We start from the raw sequence: 17,012 nt of genomic DNA on the forward strand, positions 1-17,012 counted from the left end.
AGCTTTGGATTCTGTGTCAGGTTCCAAGCTTAAGTATGTTAACACTTAATTAAATATGTCCTTAGTCTGTTCCTCTGTTCCTTAGGAGCCTATTCTATTTCTCCTGAGGACTTAATCAGGAGAAACCTCTTCAGAGATTTCAGAGATAATCTCTTCAGAGAAGCTGAAGTTGAGTCTTTAGACGTCTTTCACAACTTTGCTTTTTCTCTTCCTTTATCTAAGGGTTATGAAAATATAATTTATCCCAATAACTTATAAAGTTACACTGCCTAGTACCATATTTTCTCTGTAACGTTGGAGTTATTTTTATACTAAGACAGCTAGCTTTTATATGAAAATGAAAGAATAGGGACTCAATCCTCAATATTCCAGTTACATCTGCATATTTGACCCCATATCTTACAACACAGCATTACAGGGATTTAAAGACTTAAATGTAAATATTTAAAGAGCTGGATTCTTCTGCCCCATCAAAAAAAGCAGTTCCACATGCAAACTGCTGTATCCATGTTTTCCTCAGCAGAGGGAAAAGACCAACCAATTCTCACATTGGTATTTTCTGTTATTATTTTATGTCATTAATTAATAGGCAGTAACCCACGCACTGTTTGCAGTGCAAGAAACAATTAATAAACACTTGAAAGCTTTCATCTATAATAAAAAATGATAATTATATCAGTGATCTCAGGCTTAGAAGTATTCTTACATGCTGTGTTCAACCAGATAGCACAGCTCAGTAACACTCATCTTCTCCCTTAGAAGTCATGAAGAGCACTCCTGCTTTCTCAGTGTTCAAACTAAAACAGGGAAAGTGTGAGGATTTTATGGACTGCTGCTTGAAATTTGAGAAGTGTGGTTAGGACTATTAACAGAAGAATGTCAGATATTAATTGTGCTTATTGGCTTAAGTTTATTTTTAATGTTAGCAGACCTGACTTGACTAAGCAATGTCTAATTATTTCAAGGCTTAACGTGGACTCTCATGTATAATTTTCATTAAAACCCCAAAGCTGCATTCTTCTAATATTTAGTGGCATTTCTTGAATATAAGCCAAACAGCATAATCAGTTATTTTTTATGGGATACACCATCCAGTTGTGGTGCATAACATTTGTGTGAAGTCCAAGGGTATGTATAGTACTCCTCTCACTTTTATTTTCTGTCTTTGGCCAAGTGGGGCATTTTTTTTTTTTCAGGGTCACATGACGTGGCCCAGATCTATGACTGTAGCTACCAAAATACAGGAGCATGCTTGTGTTTTCAATTGCATGTTTCTCCAGTCCAGTTTATGCTGTGAAAAATGATGAAATAATTAAACCAAGAAAATTCATATGATTTCCTCTAATACTTGTGTCAAATTTGGGAAATGCAAATGCCGAATTTGGGAATATTTAAAGCAGAAGCTATTTCCCTAGACTAAGGGTGTTTAGATCCATCAGCATGTACTTCTAGTCAGGCAGCCCCAGAGCAATTAGTGTTAATATATTGTAAAGATATTGACTTTTTGACAAAGACAAGGGCAGCTTTATGACTCAGCTCACTTAGACCAATATTCAAGGAGACTGGAAAGAGTAACATTTATCACAGCTGTCATCGTTAGGCTGGGTCAAAGGCAATCCTTTTCACTGGAAACTATCACATAAAATAATCTATTAACCTATACTCGGCAGAGTACATTACAGCAAGATTTGGAGGAGAACTATTTCTCAACGAGTTAAATCAAACTTTGCAAGATTAGCCAATAGTAAATGAGTTCTAGCTAAACCAGTAAATACATTATTTGAAACAAAGCTTTCCTCTCTTCCTCTACATCAAATCAGCCTATTACTGAAATCCAATTATAAGAAAAGCTTTGAGGAACAAAGTATAAAATTTATGTCCTGTAGTTTTCTGACGTCAACGGGGGCAAGAAACCTTTCATAACCAGAACCAGAGGCATGGTAAAAGCTGAGCTACTCCTACCACTCCTTTCTCAGGTGCTATTACTTTGTTATGACAATCCAATCACATAAAGGATCACTGTCCTGGCAAATGCTGGTGTACCTCAGTTTTTTATGTGTGATAATTTTATTTAATTTTAACAAGCTGGCTGTGCATAAGCGGAAAATATGTCCCCCCAGCATCTCTGTATGGAATTCTTTTTCGTTTGTTCTGGAAGTCTCATTCTGTACTATCTCAGGAAATGTCACTTTCAATAACATAGGAGCCAGCAAGGGGTGGTGCTCTGTTTGACTTTGTAGTTACAAACAGTAGGTGAAGGCTGGGGGCAGTCTTGGCTGCAGTGACTATGAGGTGGTGGAGTTCAGAATCCTGAAAAGAGAGAACAAGGCAAATGGCAAGATCACAACCACTGACTTCAGGAGAGAACACTTTGATGTCTTCAGGCACCACCTTGGAAGAATCCCATGGGAGAGAGCCCTGGAGAGAAGAAGGGTCCAAGAGCCGGTTGATTTTCAAGAATCACCTTTTCCAAGCTTGAAAACAGTCCATCTCCACATGCAGGAAATCAAGCAAAGGCAAGAGGAGCTCCTGACAAAACTCAGACATGAAAAGGAAGCACATATGAGGTGGAAGCAGGGACAAGTGAACCATGAGGAATACAGAGACACTGTCTGAGGTGTAAGGATGGTGTTAAGAAACCCAAAGCCCACTCGGAGCTGAATCTGGCAAAAGATGTGAAAGGCAAGATGAAGGGCTTCTACGGGTCTGTCAGCAGCAGCAGATGAGGGAAAATGGGGGCCCAGTGCTGAATAAGACAGGCAGAAGATTCAGTGGTAAAGGACAAGGAAGAGGCAGAGGTACTCAATGGCTTTTCCACCTCTGTCTTTACTGGAAAGACTGGCCTTTTGTGATCCCAGGCCCCCGTGGGAAAGACTGGAGGAAGGCAGGCTTACCCTTCAGTGGAGGAGGGTGGCTTTTTCCTCCTGTCACCTCTGGGCATCTCAGTTGGGGGAAGTGTATGAAGCCCTGTTTTCCACAGGTATCATCAAACAGATGCCATGCAAATGAGGTATTGCTCTTGGAGCAATTTAAATGAACAGAGCCATACTGTCTTTCCTGGTGACTGGATCTATGATCTAAGTCTTCTTGGCAGTTTCTTTAGTTACCAGCAGCTGTGGAATGAGGAAATATCTGTATGGATGTTTAAACTTCAGTCCATCCGCTGCTTTTGTACCAAGAACTTATTTGCCTCCTGTGATTGATAAGGTTTTCGTAAGATAAAGTGAAACAGACAGTTGAAGACTAGGTGAAGCAATCCAAAACTGAATTGTGAGAACTCCTGCTTATTCATCATCCCATGAGACCAAAAGAGCTTGATCATGAAAGAGGATCGAACTTTTTTTTTTAATTAATATGAAAGCAGTAAGTAGTCATCGTACATACGTCTTGATTCTAGGGTCTTGCCTATCTGTGATTTTGCTTTTCCTTTACAGCTCTTAGGCTTTCTGACTAGTAGTTTAGTCTTCAAACCACTGGTTTCCATTTCTTCCAAAATGTTGATAAAACTTGTCTGCTGAAGAAAGAATGAAAAGCTTTCCTGTAAAGAAGAGAAAAACCCCCAAAACTAAAGTACACAAAGATTGTGCAGAGCTGCATTTGAGCAGAGCTCAGCTATTTGTGAAAAGACACAGAGAACCCTTTGCTGGTATGTGTATAGCACTGTGGACACTCAGTGTGGCACAAAAGCCATTTGTATTATGTTGGGGGAAAGAGGATGACAGGGCCAAAATCCTAGCTGAACGTTTGTGCTGGTCTGTGGAAGAGGTGTTGATGACATTGTAGTTCCTTTAAGTTCCTTGACATACACTCAGAAATTGGGTTCTACAGACTTGGGCTCAGCATGACTGATAAGACAGAGGTTCTGTCAAGGTTGGCAGGAGGAAGCTGTTGCAGTCCTAGCTCTGCTGTACATTGTACCTCACCACCTATGTTATGTTTTACTTCCTTACTTGCCTTTCATATACCTGCAGATGAGTTCTGAAGAGATGTCTGATACTGTACGGGTGTACTTTCTGTTCTTTCTACTTGCACTTCCTATGCCAGGACTATAGCTTCTGTTTTGAAAAAAAAAAATCCTTCTTTCTCTGCTGCCAAGCCCTCTTCCAACAACCCTTGCTATTGGTACTTGTTTGCCAGTCTTTCAGCTGTGCATGCCTGTGTCTTTGAATAGCTGGTTTCATTCACATGTGCAACAATTTGATGGATGGAGCTGTTTTGCCATTTTATTGAAACAAATTAAAAATATCATCCCTCTGGCTGCATGATTATAAAAAAAATGTAAATGGATGATAACTGCAACCTGTTGTCTGTATGCACTGTTGGGGGAAGACAGATCTATGATTCTGTGCCCATACAGCTTATAAATTTTACACTAAGTAGTCACAGAAAAGACAGACAGAGGGAGAGAGAGATAATTCAAGGTGTAAGGACCACAGATCTGCGGTTTCCATTCCTAGCTGAATCCAGCAAATGCAAACCAAAATCGTGTTTGCTTTTTTTTTAATCTGTCCGAAGAGACTTTACACTGCCAGCCACCCTGTGGCCCACTTCATGGTGACTCCTATATTTCCATGCACACTCTTATACTTCTTAGATATTCTACAGCCTTATCGTGAGGCCTCTGTGGAATGTGGCAGATCCAGGTTTGAACCATTTCAGTATCAGGAGGAAAGTGGATTCAGGTGAGTTACTGCACAGAGGAATGTTTTAGCTACTGGGCTACTATGTAAAAGTTGACCGCACCATGACTACCCCCACTACCGTTAGGTTCTTGAATAAAAATAGTGCGACTGCTCGCTGTGGGTATATGGATGACTTCAGCTTTCCTAATGAATTACACCCCTGGGCAGACTCGGACTTGGGGTCACTTAGTCTGTAGATGGACTCAAGCAACATGCAGATGGCCACATACCATGATGATACGCAGCTTCTGAGCCTGTTTAAAAGAGCTTTACAATATTTCAGATACCTCACTGAGTTAAATGAGTGCACGTGGATTGTTTTCTTGCATGTGCACAACAATTTAAGTTCCAGTTTTGTGTAATCTTTTATCTTCTTTTAAGTGCTCTGTCAAATTAATGAGTTAACACCTAGAACTTTATTTTGAGATAGGTGAGAAATATTACATATACATGACTGTTGACTAAGAGAAGACATTGTGGGACTGCTCACGTTTACAGATATCAGTCACTGGCACAATCAGGACTACTACTCATTCTGATCTATGACTCACTGGATACCATTCCACGGTCAGTTTTATATCTATTATATATATATATTTATACAATTTTATATATGTAGAGTTTATTTCCTCTGTGATTGCACATTGTACTTTTCCTTCAAAGGGGAATTTTTTCAAAGTTACAATATATTCAAAATCACAAATGATATTTGTTTCATGGTCAGAAATGAAATTAAATATTTATCATCTTTATCTACATTTGTCTCTTTTTCTGCATTAGGTCTCAGAAGCTGTTGAAAAGTTTCCTGCTGCCTGAACTGACAATAGAGCCTCATATAAAGGACACCCCTGTTTTACACCTACGGAATATTGCTTAATAGGTATTAATCTGAAGAAATATATTGTATTGTAAAGCTTTTGACAAACCACCAACCTTCTGAACACCCAGAGAGCATTTCATTTTTGCCTGATCAGAAGCACCTGATGTTACTGCATACACTGCAATGGAAACTCTAAGACAAATACAAAGTTTTGGTATCTGTGTTACTTGTACATATCCTATAGCATCCGGTATGGTGTTTGCCACTTTTCTAGTTTCTTGCTGCTCATCTCTGAACATAAGAGCTCGCCCACTTCTTTCTAATTCACCTTTCCTTTCTATCTGGAATGCTCCTACAGAACTTTGTACTGAAAAGACTGGAGTGCAGCTGGACATGAAATTTTTTTCTCTTATTGGAAGCACACTGAAGACATCCATTGGGCAAAACATCACTCTTTTCTATCCAGACAGGCTTGGCTACTATCCTTACAAAAATGAAGTCACAGGAGAGGCATTCAATGGAGGACTCCCTCAACTCTCACTGCTGGAGAATCATTTAAAAAAAGCCAAAGAGGACATCCAGTTCTATATTCCTTCAGATGAACAGTTTGGATTGGCTGTCATTGACTGGGAAAACTGGAGACCTGTATGGATAAGGAACTGGGGATCAAAGGACATTTATAGACAGGAATCCATTGAACTGGTTCAGCAGAGAGACCTCAGTCTATCAGAAGCTGAAGCCAGGACTATAGCTAAAATGGAATTTGAAGCTGCAGCAAAATCAATTATGTTGGAATCTTTAAAGCTGGGCATAGAAATGAAGCCAAATCGTCTATGGGGATATTACCTTTATCCAGACTGTTATAATTATGATTACAAACAAAATCCACATAATTATACAGGAACCTGTTTAGATATTGAAATAGAAAGAAACAATGAGCTTAATTGGTTATGGGAGAAAAGCACAGCACTTTATCCATCTGTCTATCTGGAGACAGCCTTAAGATCTTCCAGAAATGCCCAGCTCTTTGTTCGCAACAGAGTTCAAGAAGCCATTAGAATTTCGTATGTCTCTAATTCTACTCATCCCCTTCCAGTTTTTGTATATACACGTCCAGTATTCACGGATGTCTGTGAGGAATATCTCTCCCAGGTGAGTGGAGCTAAACCTTAAATATTTAAAACTTAAGTGGAAAGAAATTACCAGGCGACGCTTGTTTAGCAGATATGCTAACCTCTACTAAAAAAAAAAAAAAGTGTGTAGATTTTGTATAAAAAATTAAATTAATCCATCAAAGAAATGTGATCAAATGGAACACTAAGAAGTCTACTTTCAAACCTTCCTCATGATACTTAACAAATAATGTTTTTAGCAGTCCTCACATGTAGCAAATATTACAAAGCTAGGACACATTGACTACATTGTCAGAGGAAAGAAATATGAGTAACCTCTTCAAAAGAGAGTCAGTAAAACTGGGCTGGCCTAATGTTTGCTTTTTAGGTTATCAGAAACCTTTTTTTAGGTTGTAAGAAAAAAAACCCACAATAATAAGGGAGTCTTTCTTTTCCTTAAAAAAAGGGTTTAAAAGCTAGTGAGAATATTCTGTCCTTAGTTGTACTCAAGTAGCTTTCTAAATGGTATTTCAGCATCTCATGGGTTAGTCAAGGTTAGGATCTGATTAAGGTCTAATCATCATCTTGCAGTTCTGGCTGCACTATTCCCTTCACATTTTTATATACACCCATGCTATCAGAGATACCACCAATCTGGGGAATCTCTTCCTGATCACTCAGATCATGGGGAAGTTAGAGGTTGTGATCCTTGTGACTGCATTGCATCTGCTGTCCTCTCACAGTCTGGACAGAGCATCACCAAGCATTGCCCTCAGATCCATGGATACCTTCAGGGAGCAAGGGGTGCTGCCAGGGTCCCTGCTGGCTTCCTAGTTAATAATTTAAATCTTGTAATCCTTACGTTCTTCCTTTTCATGTGTTGTGCCCCACAGTAAGTTGTTTTTTCCTTGTTCTTCTACCCATAGTCCTCTCACATCCTAGATGGGCTTTAAGATTTTATTAGGGCTGGGCTAATAGCTGACGCTAAAAGGAGAATTGAACAGAAACAAATTTCCCAAACCAATCTCTGTAAAAGGCCAGAGCCATTCTCTGGAGAAAATAAGATTCCTGTTAGTTAAAGCTCTTTCTCTTGCTACTTTTCTGTTTTAGCACTTTCTGGTAACTGAAATGAAGTGTTTTTTTTTTTTTAAAAAAAAAGCTGGCTTCCCAGCCTCTGCTTCAGGCAGCATTACTGAAACCAGTTACTACCAACTCTGAGCAGCCAGAAGGCAATGCAGCAAAATATAACTTAAAATGGTTGGAGGAGTGTATGTCATATGCCTAATCACTGGCTCAGCTTTACAGCCTTGTTTTTCTAACCAGATGATATATATAAATTGGATATAGTTGGCAACATTTTCTGGCATAACCTGCGCAACCCAACCCCAGAATAAAATAGTGTAATTGAGAGCGCAGTTTGCATCATGTGTAATTGCTTGCTGCCTTCAAAGTAGTTACTTTGGATATGTAATGTACTATATGCATTATAATTTTTGCCCTTATGTTATAGCTTACTTACCTTAGTATGATTCTTTGCACATTTCCCCTCAGGATGACTTAGTAAATACCATCGGAGAATCTGCTGCACTGGGTGCTTCTGGAATTGTGATCTGGGGTGATATGAATTTAACACAGAATAAGGTATGCCAGATTAATTATTACACGATGTTTTTAAAGAGCAAGAAAATGTAAAGGATTTAAAGCATTATGATTACTTACATCAAATCTTCTAACTTAAAAATGATGATTCCATATTGCCAGCAGTCTTCTCTAGTCAAAAAACATGCACATTTGAGGCTTATGAAGACTTTAATTGATTACACAGAATTAGAGTTCAATCTTTCAAAGTATTGTTGTTGGCTCTGAGTAACTGGACAAGCTACCATGACTACTGCAGGCAAGTTAGCACTTGTTGAGTTAATTCAAGGAAAGAATTCCTGTATCTTCATTACATTCCAGTCATGAGGTACAGAAAAAAATTACTTGTGCTTGCCCAGAACAATTTTTAAAAGACCCTTCTGCTTTTTAAAGTGGTGCACTTAGCAGTAATATTTAAAGCACTAGGAGGAGTCAATCTGTGAAATTTCAGCTCCAGCCTGTTCTCTGTGTGGTACTTAGACGTTTCTTACAAAGAAATTAATCAGAGGATGAAAAAAAAATCCATTTTGTTTTAGGAAGCCCACATACATAGTTTGAGAAACACTGTTACAATGATGTTCAAATAAATCTTTCAAACTAGCTCATTCATACCCAGGCAAGCTAGATATAATAAACTACGATGGGAAGACTCTTCTGAAGTCTTCTAAGAGCAAAGAACTGAAAGTCCTCTGCACTTCTGGGCCTCCTGTCACAGAAAGCATAGCCAAATAAACCTCCACAGCTGTAAGGGTCAAATTTCCCAAAGGATCCTACTTCGGCTGTTTTGTATGTGCCTGCCTTTGAGAAAGGGTATCAGTTGCACCTGAAGCTTTTTTGCCCATTACGCCAAACACCAGAACATAGATGAGCAACAACTTTCATTGCTTGAATTTTGAGATTCATGAGAGCAAACGGAACTTTCCACAGCCCGATCAGACTATATATTTGTGTACTGCTTGCACCTTTTTTTTTTAATTTATTTTTTACATCTATCACAGTCAGTAGCTTTTCAGCAATGAAATATTACTGTGAGCCTCACTTCTGCAAGAGCTACACCAAGCAAAATTTCTAGGCAGGTTTTTAATATATACCTAAGAGAAAAACAGAAGAGATACATAGACCTCAGATTCACGGAAATTATCTCCATAGGTGTAAATATTTCTGTATGTGGTATTAGGCAAATGCCCTAAGGAGACACAGCACAAGAAACAAAGAAAGAGTTCCCAAAGCCTTTGGTTATTAAACTGTGCCAAGCTAACACAGAATATATGCCAACTTCATCATCAATTAGAACGATTAGTCCTCTTAGCACACTTTAAATTTGCCCATCATTCCCAAATGCTTTCCATTTTAAAATGCCATGAAAGCTCCCTGCTCTTGCAGCCTAGCTATTCAGATCAGGGGAAAACTGAAGAGTTACAGAGACGATTGGATAGAAAAATTATTTGTTCAGGCTGAAGAAGTGAGAGTTTTTTTCCAAGATCCCTTCAATCCGATCAAGACATAAAAAAGAACTTTGACCTTTCACGTAACTTCTTTAAATGCATCTGATTCAAAATGCTGCATGAAATATACAGATAAAATGAAAGCTTAAAGTTGTCTGCTTTGTGATATAAGTCCTTTCTGTAGCATCTCCAGCAACTACCCAATAAACATTTGCTTTGAACTATATAGCAACTTCTCAAATAAACTTGCTTCCAACAACCAGTTATAACTATTATAAAAACCTCAGGAGAAATATTACTGGATATCCACTACGGTACTGGTGTTAGAGTGACAGCATTTTAATGGTTTCAATGCTAAAGTGTGCAGATATGATGTTCTTTTCACAGAACACCTGTAGAACTCTGGATAACTACCTTAGGAGGACTTTGACCCCATACCTCATCAATGTCACGATGGCGGCCAGAATCTGTAGCCAAGTGTTATGCCAAGACTCTGGTGCTTGTGCACGGAAAAAATGGAATTCCAATGACTATCTTCACTTGAACCCTGACAATGTTGTCATTCAAATGATGAAGGATGGAAAATACACTCTACAAGGGCAACCGTCATTTCAGGATCTGCAAACATTCATTGAAAAATTTGATTGCCACTGTTACGCAGGGCACAGTTGTGAACCTAGAGCTGATATAAATGACATCCATTACCTCCATGCTTGCATTTCGGAAGATATTTGCATTCAGATATCCTTAAATTCATTTTCTAATATAGAAGTCTCTGAAGAAAAGATCCTGTCTAACAGAACTGCATTTTCATTTACCTCTCAGAGTAAGGTGACATTATCTACACATCCTGAAATAGAAGAATTCCGATCTACCTTTGGAAATAATATACTCAATATAACAGCTGCAGAATATGACACTGTCACAGCTGCCACTAGATATGATTTAGAAGGAAATGATACTCGTACTTTCAGTAGTTCTTCATCCTATAAGATAAGGATGTTTAGTCAGTTTTTTTTAATTCCAATTTTGATAACCTTAATATAAATTACCCACAACAGTGAGAATAATCTCTTTCCTGGCTGTATTTGAAATTCTAAAGGTTTTATTTACAAAGAAAAATCATTCCTCAAAGGCATATGGTCTTATCTGTATCAGGTAACCTTTTCTATTCCATAGGTGACACTTCAGCATGAATGTATCTCTTCAGTTTAGTTTTACAAACTACTATTTGTGTCAAAGATATACAAGTCTGTATATAGTGATTATACCATATGAAAGGATAATCCAGAATAAGGAACATTTTTTTTACGGTTTACATTTTTAAAAGTTATATTTGAAAAAAAATAAAATATTGATAATGCCATTTTGTATACTTCAAGTTAAGCCAGTTAAATACAACTCAACCTGGACTTCACTGAGTCTCAGCAGTCAACAGTTTTGGTGGTCTATGCAGGAATTAATTTAATTTCATATGAAAATTAGCTCTTAAAAATATTTGGCTTAACTTTAGATCTGTGGGACTTTGAAGCATAAAATTTATCTAAGCAATGTACTGTTTCTGCAGTATCTGCAGGGACACTGTGGGTTTTCTTTTCATTAAATATATTCACAACTCTGCAAAAGGTTCTAACTTTAATTTAAATCTTGACTTCAAATATTACAACTTCATTATTTATAACTTGAGCTGTAGTGGTTTATGCTTCTTTTTTTTTCTTCACTACTTCTCCCAAGCCTTCCCCCTTACTTCACACATCCCCTCCCTGGCTTTCACTTGTTTTGTCTGGCCAATACTCACAACTCATCTGATCTGCCTTTGCTCTACTGGCACTGGCCACCAGTTCTAGTGTCTGTCCAGTGAGCCATAGCAACTGGATAAAGCTGGCCATGCCATTTGAACAAAAGCCTGTGAATGTGGGACTTTCTCTATTCCTGACTATTTCCTGAGCAGTGTTTTTGGTGGACACCAGTTTGTTCCTTAGGAAAATCCATCAGTGTAGGCTGTAAGATGATTGGCACTGGGGACTTGGGACTCCCTTTCTTCACTTCCAGTGCCTATGATCCCCAGTCTCAGGACCACCTGTTTGATCCAGTCTGCTAACAGAACTATCTGCTTAATGTTATTCCATTGCCAAAAGCAGTGTGAAAGTAGCAGATACCTCAGAAGAAGACTACTCCCAGTATCGTATCGTGAGTCTAGTTACAATTTACGTATAGTCAGTTTAAGCATTTAGAAGCACTTAACTGCAGCAATAACCTTTTCAAATTATAGTATCAGATGCTTAATAGACAGCTGGACTTCTGATGGGTGAAGAGTGGCTACTGGCATGGATACATTAGAAAGTCTCCCTAGAGCTAGGCATGAGCTGCATAAATATATCACCACCTCCCACAGATACAACTTGCCTCACTAATAGAAATACCTGGGATTTCAATAGACTATCCCTTTATTTGTGAAAAGTTATACCTTAATCTAGCAGAAAACACATATCCATTGCCTTTGAGTTTTCAGGTTGTCAGTATAACAGACATGCAGAAAAATAGATGAAGCCTTTAGACTTGGAGAAATATTTTTTATTTGTTGGAGAAAAGTCTTATGGCTTTTGGACAGCAAGTTATGAAGAGGAAAGGACAATTTTCTCATTACAGTTATGGTGTTGAGTCCACAAGTCAAAGCTATTTCTGCCATTAATGTTCCAAGTAGAATCATGAATAAAAAAATATAGATGTAGCAGACTACCTGGCACAAAAGAAGCTAGTTGGTTTAGACCACCTCTGCAAACCCACATTTTTTTCACTGCAGCTTTGATATTGGTTATTTGATCTTGGGTAATCATAATTCCTGTACTTGCAGTCCCTCCCTTTCACACTCCAGTCATAATAACTACCAAACTGGAAATATCACTGCTAATGCCTTAGCATATGTTGTATGACTTATATGAAAATCTATTTTTTCCGCAGAATGCTTTAACGCGGCTAAAATTTTGCATTGACACACAGAGTTCTAGTTCAAAGGCTGCACTGCTTTGTTAAGTGGCGAAGTTTCCTGCGGTTAGGGTTTTTTGTATCTGATCTGTAGCACTTTGTGATAAAAGAGCCTGCAGGTTCACAAAATCTGCAAGTCTTGCTTCAAATATTTTTGATTGTCAGCCAAGTAATAGCAAGCAGACCACTTGTGATGGGGCAAGTGTCAAATCACCAGAAAAGGTGGAGTGAGAAGTTAAAATCACAGAAGAGTTAAGACAGAGCATCCAGGACCTCCCAGTGGATGCAGAGGAAGGGAACTGCAGAAGTGAGAGTGAAGCAGTGAGGAATGTGGTCAGACCAGTCTCTTCCCATTCAGTTTTTATCTACCCAGCATTTGACTGGAACAACCTTTCCCGGAGGTCCACTGTAAAGATAAAGGAACACTGTAACTGCTGTTAGATTAGCTCTATTCATCTGATCCCATCTCTTTTTTCTTGCGAGCAGCCAGAAAAGTAAAAGGAAGGTGAGAGCAAAGCAGAGTATTACAATAAACTGTCCACTGAAACGGGTCTTCCTAAGCTGCACGCACAAATATCTATCTTGTGCTCTTATGCACAATGCTTTACCAAGCACCTTTTGAATGTTCATTCGGGATATTTATGTTGCCTACATGTATCTGCAATTCATGCTTTAAATCCTACAAACTTCTTGCCATAGTGAGATTCAGGCCAGCTCCATGCTGTGTAAAATCACAGTATTTTCCAAATACATTGTTTTGCTCTGTATTACATATTTCTTGCCAATATTCTATGCTAAAGAGCCACCATGGAGTCAGCGAGTCTCCATGGAGTAAGGAAGGGGAAAAGAAGGAAAAGGGGTGCTATGCCTTGCATCGCTGCTTACTATTTTACATTCAAAGCCAAACTTGTATTCTCTTGAAACAGCCCCACCCTCAAAAAAATATTTCACCTTCCATTTGCTGTATTTACTGTAATCATTAGTTGTCTCTGTAGCCTTATAGTTTCAATTTCTAATGTTCTTTTATTTTCCAAAAGATTAAATACTAGAGGAACGTTCATTTCACTTTGATTGCCATTCATTATTTTGTATTTTTCCCTTCCAGACAGAATTCAGGCTGGCCATACTTAAGGGACTGGCAAATGCTAAAATGGGTTTGATAAAATGGTCTAAATGAAAGCTGTTTAACTACCTCGAGTGACAAAATTTTAGTTGAAATTCTGCTTCTCTACCTGAAGAATCTGGATCTGGTATATTGTGTTGATTATTCTGGGATACCCAACGATATTTGCACTTACAGAATCTGACCAGAAATTAAATCATAGTCTAGTCCCTGCCTTACAGTTTCCTGCTCCTCTGTATTAAAAATAACATGGGGATAGATTTTGAGAGACAAGCCAATAAGACCACTTTGTAGACAGCCTAGGATGTGACTAGCATCCCAAGGAGTCCAGCAAAATTTGCTTTAATCCCTGTATCACATTGGGACACCCTGCTGTATATATATCAGCAAGGAATTGTGGAAGATTTCAGACCTGTGCAATATGCACTAGACAACTCCCAGGCACAGATTAGATTTGTACATGTACCTATCCATCACTTTTCAATACAAACAAGATGATAGCAAAGACAGTGACATAATTTTAAAACATATTTTGTTATGGAGCATTGGTGACCTTTTTAAGAAGACAACTACATTCCATCCTCCAAGCATACACACTTAAAACTTACTTGAAAGGTTTTGCACAGTGTGCTTGTGCAAGCCTCTTTGCACTGGCAGATACCCATTCTGCCAAAGCAAAACAGCCTGCAAAATCAGAGTCAGAGATTTCAAGACAGAGCCATGAGTTTCATTCCAAAGAATAACATCAATACAAAATAATGTTTACTGCATGGCTTTGAAAAAAAATAATTACTGCCTTATTAAACAACTTCAACTGTCTAAAGATGCTTTTTGTTTTTCTTGGCAGTTTTTTTCCAATCTTACTGAAAATCATTACATAGGTGGCTGGAAACAGATTCAAAAAGCTTATCAGCCTTCCCGATGTGTGGATATCACAGACCTTTCTGTCTGTTTTTCTGGAAAGACTACTGAAATTTAATCCAGCGTCATGGTATTTTCTTTATGATAACAGTCCTGTAAACATGCAGTATTCAAGATCAGTCCTAAGTTTCTGTGTATACCAGTCAAGGATCAGGGTCTTTAGAGAACAGTTCTTCCATGTAGGTGTTCTGAACCTTTTGTAGCTACTTTTCACTGTCAGTAGTACTCCGAACTGCAAAATCTTCCCGCATTTGTTGTCCCCTTGTTGCATATAAGAAAGTAAAGGGCAAGGAGGTAAAGGGCACCTACCAATATTAGGATTCTTTGGATTTCATTATGTTCACTAATGTGTTACTATCATCATGGTATATTGGTTATAGTTCTCCTTGGCCAGTAGTAATTAGATGCTATTTTTCAGTGTATGCTTGTATAACCGTTAGTTTACAACTGATAAGGTATTTATTGATTAGTAATCAGATACAAGCAATATGAAAATTAATGTGAATCACTACTTTGTATATTCAGCCAATGTTTTGTCTCTGTGCACACAATTCCAGAGCGCTCTGTTCAGCAACATATATATGTGGACACCAGACAATACGCGGTCACCCTTCTCTGCCGGTTTTCATCTCAGAAAATGTATTTATTCAACAGAACTTCAAGATCCTGCAGAAGAAATATACCGTATGTTGGCAGTCTCCTTCTGCAGCACACTGCTCCCTCAGGTTACTAGCAGGCTGAGACAAGCCGATAGCTTGCCAGTGTCAAGTGTTAATTTCCCGAGGCAGGGACCTAACAACTATCCATTTAGAGGGAGGCTACGGACACCATGCAGTCCCATAACAATAATATTGTTAATGTTACAACAAAGCAAAAAGTACCTTACTGCTGGGACAGCTAGTAATCAGGAGCACTGGATTAACAGATTTAGGCTGTAAATCCTATGCATTGTTTCAGTATGTGCTGCATATACCAAATTTAAGTTTCTGAAACGCAGAGTTCTTGAGTTAAAAACCATAATATGCCCTGCTCTGTCAGTGTAAAAATCCTTACAGAAATCCTTTTTCACCTCTTCTTCCCCCACTGGAGCATGACAAAAAATTTAAGACCTCCTAGAGTCTCTGGCGCTCCAGCCAGCAGAGGGCACAGACGATGCACACAGACACTGGTGGGTACAATGCAATGCTGCCACTGAAAAGTTCAATACAGTTGTTCTATTCTCTTTAGCCAAGCTGCTGCTTGACTCTGACCTACAAACAGGAAAAAATAAGTCTCTCACTAATGCAGTGCCTCATTAGCAGAAAACATGTGCAGCTTATTCTACAGGGTTGGGGTTTTTTTCCCCAAACATCTGGTATGCAAGGACAAACCTGAAAATACTGGAGTGAGACATCACCCCTTCTTATGCTCTCCTCTCTGAATATTTCATTCAGCTGAAGGCTTCTTCTCATTAAGATCTTCAGCTGTCACTAAAATCCATGCTTAAACTACAGATATTGTGATCTGGTCTGTTTGGTAGTACTCCAAACTAGAGATGTGGGTCCCAAACATCTTGTTTCTCCCCAAATGTGGAAATACCCGGATATGCCATGTTGGTTCAGGTCAAGTGTTGCCGATCATGTGTTTATAGCATCAGCACCAGCATCATCAGAAACGTTAAGATCCATTTTTATAGCACAAATCAGTCTCTGCAATGGAGTAAGCTGCTTTACTATCACTTCAGTGACAGAGCACTAGAAAGACTCAATATGCTAGGTGCTGCATGGCCCCGTAACACTGCTAAACTGGTCCTGAAGTGTGTAAATCACAATAGACAAGACAGAAAAGTGAAATACCTTATCAGTGGTTAAATGGTTCCCAGAAAGATTAAGTGGCTTGTCTACAGTCATACGGGATAATGAATTGTGGCCTTCTGTGGCCAAGCTCAGGCTTTTAGCTACAGAAACAAATGTCCTCTGAGCTGCTAATTGTAATAAGGTAGGAATACTTTTACATGCAATGTTCTATTACCAAACTGTCTGCAAAATAAAGAATTGCCTTTCATAATCATATAGTTTAACAAAAGATATAACAGATCTTTGAACTTGGACAAATTCTCCAAGACTTTTTGATATATTACATCTTGACTCTCCAGACACTGTAAAAGACTTCAGTCAGTGTACAGCCAATTATTGTTTTAGAAATTACCTGCCCACCCTTTGTTGACCTTTTATGAGGATCTGACTGAAATTAATTTTTTCAGAATGTTACTGTATCTGCAAATATTGTTTCTATAAGCTTCCATCA

At 38.5% G+C, this 17,012-nt stretch overlaps 1 protein-coding gene across 1 annotated transcript; it reads left to right on the plus strand.

The window, feature by feature from the left end:
* Positions 1 to 3,530: 3,530 nt before the first annotated feature.
* SPAM1 (sperm adhesion molecule 1) lies at positions 3,531 to 14,715 on the plus strand. Its single transcript, XM_080393981.1, has 3 exons — positions 3,531 to 6,654; positions 8,166 to 8,255; positions 10,085 to 14,715. The coding sequence occupies exons 1-3, from the start codon at positions 5,686 to 5,688 to the stop codon at positions 10,742 to 10,744; spliced, it is 1,719 nt and encodes a 572-aa protein (XP_080250107.1). The 5' UTR covers positions 3,531 to 5,685; the 3' UTR covers positions 10,745 to 14,715.
* The last annotated feature ends 2,297 nt before the right edge of the window (positions 14,716 to 17,012 follow it).

This window comes from Falco punctatus, assembly GCF_963210335.1.
Source record: "Falco punctatus genome assembly, chromosome: 6".
In the NCBI taxonomy this organism is placed as follows: Eukaryota; Metazoa; Chordata; class Aves; order Falconiformes; family Falconidae; genus Falco; species Falco punctatus.

Excerpts from the sequence above, each read along its gene's own strand:
- SPAM1 (XM_080393981.1), top strand. The coding sequence starts at position 5,686 with ATGGAAACTCTAAGACAAATACAAAGTTTTGGTATCTGTGTTACTTGT. Across the intron at positions 6,655-8,165 it reads GTGAGGAATATCTCTCCCAG|GATGACTTAGTAAATACCAT; the intron begins GTGAGTGGAGCT and ends ATTTCCCCTCAG. Across the intron at positions 8,256-10,084 it reads TGAATTTAACACAGAATAAG|AACACCTGTAGAACTCTGGA; the intron begins GTATGCCAGATT and ends TTCTTTTCACAG.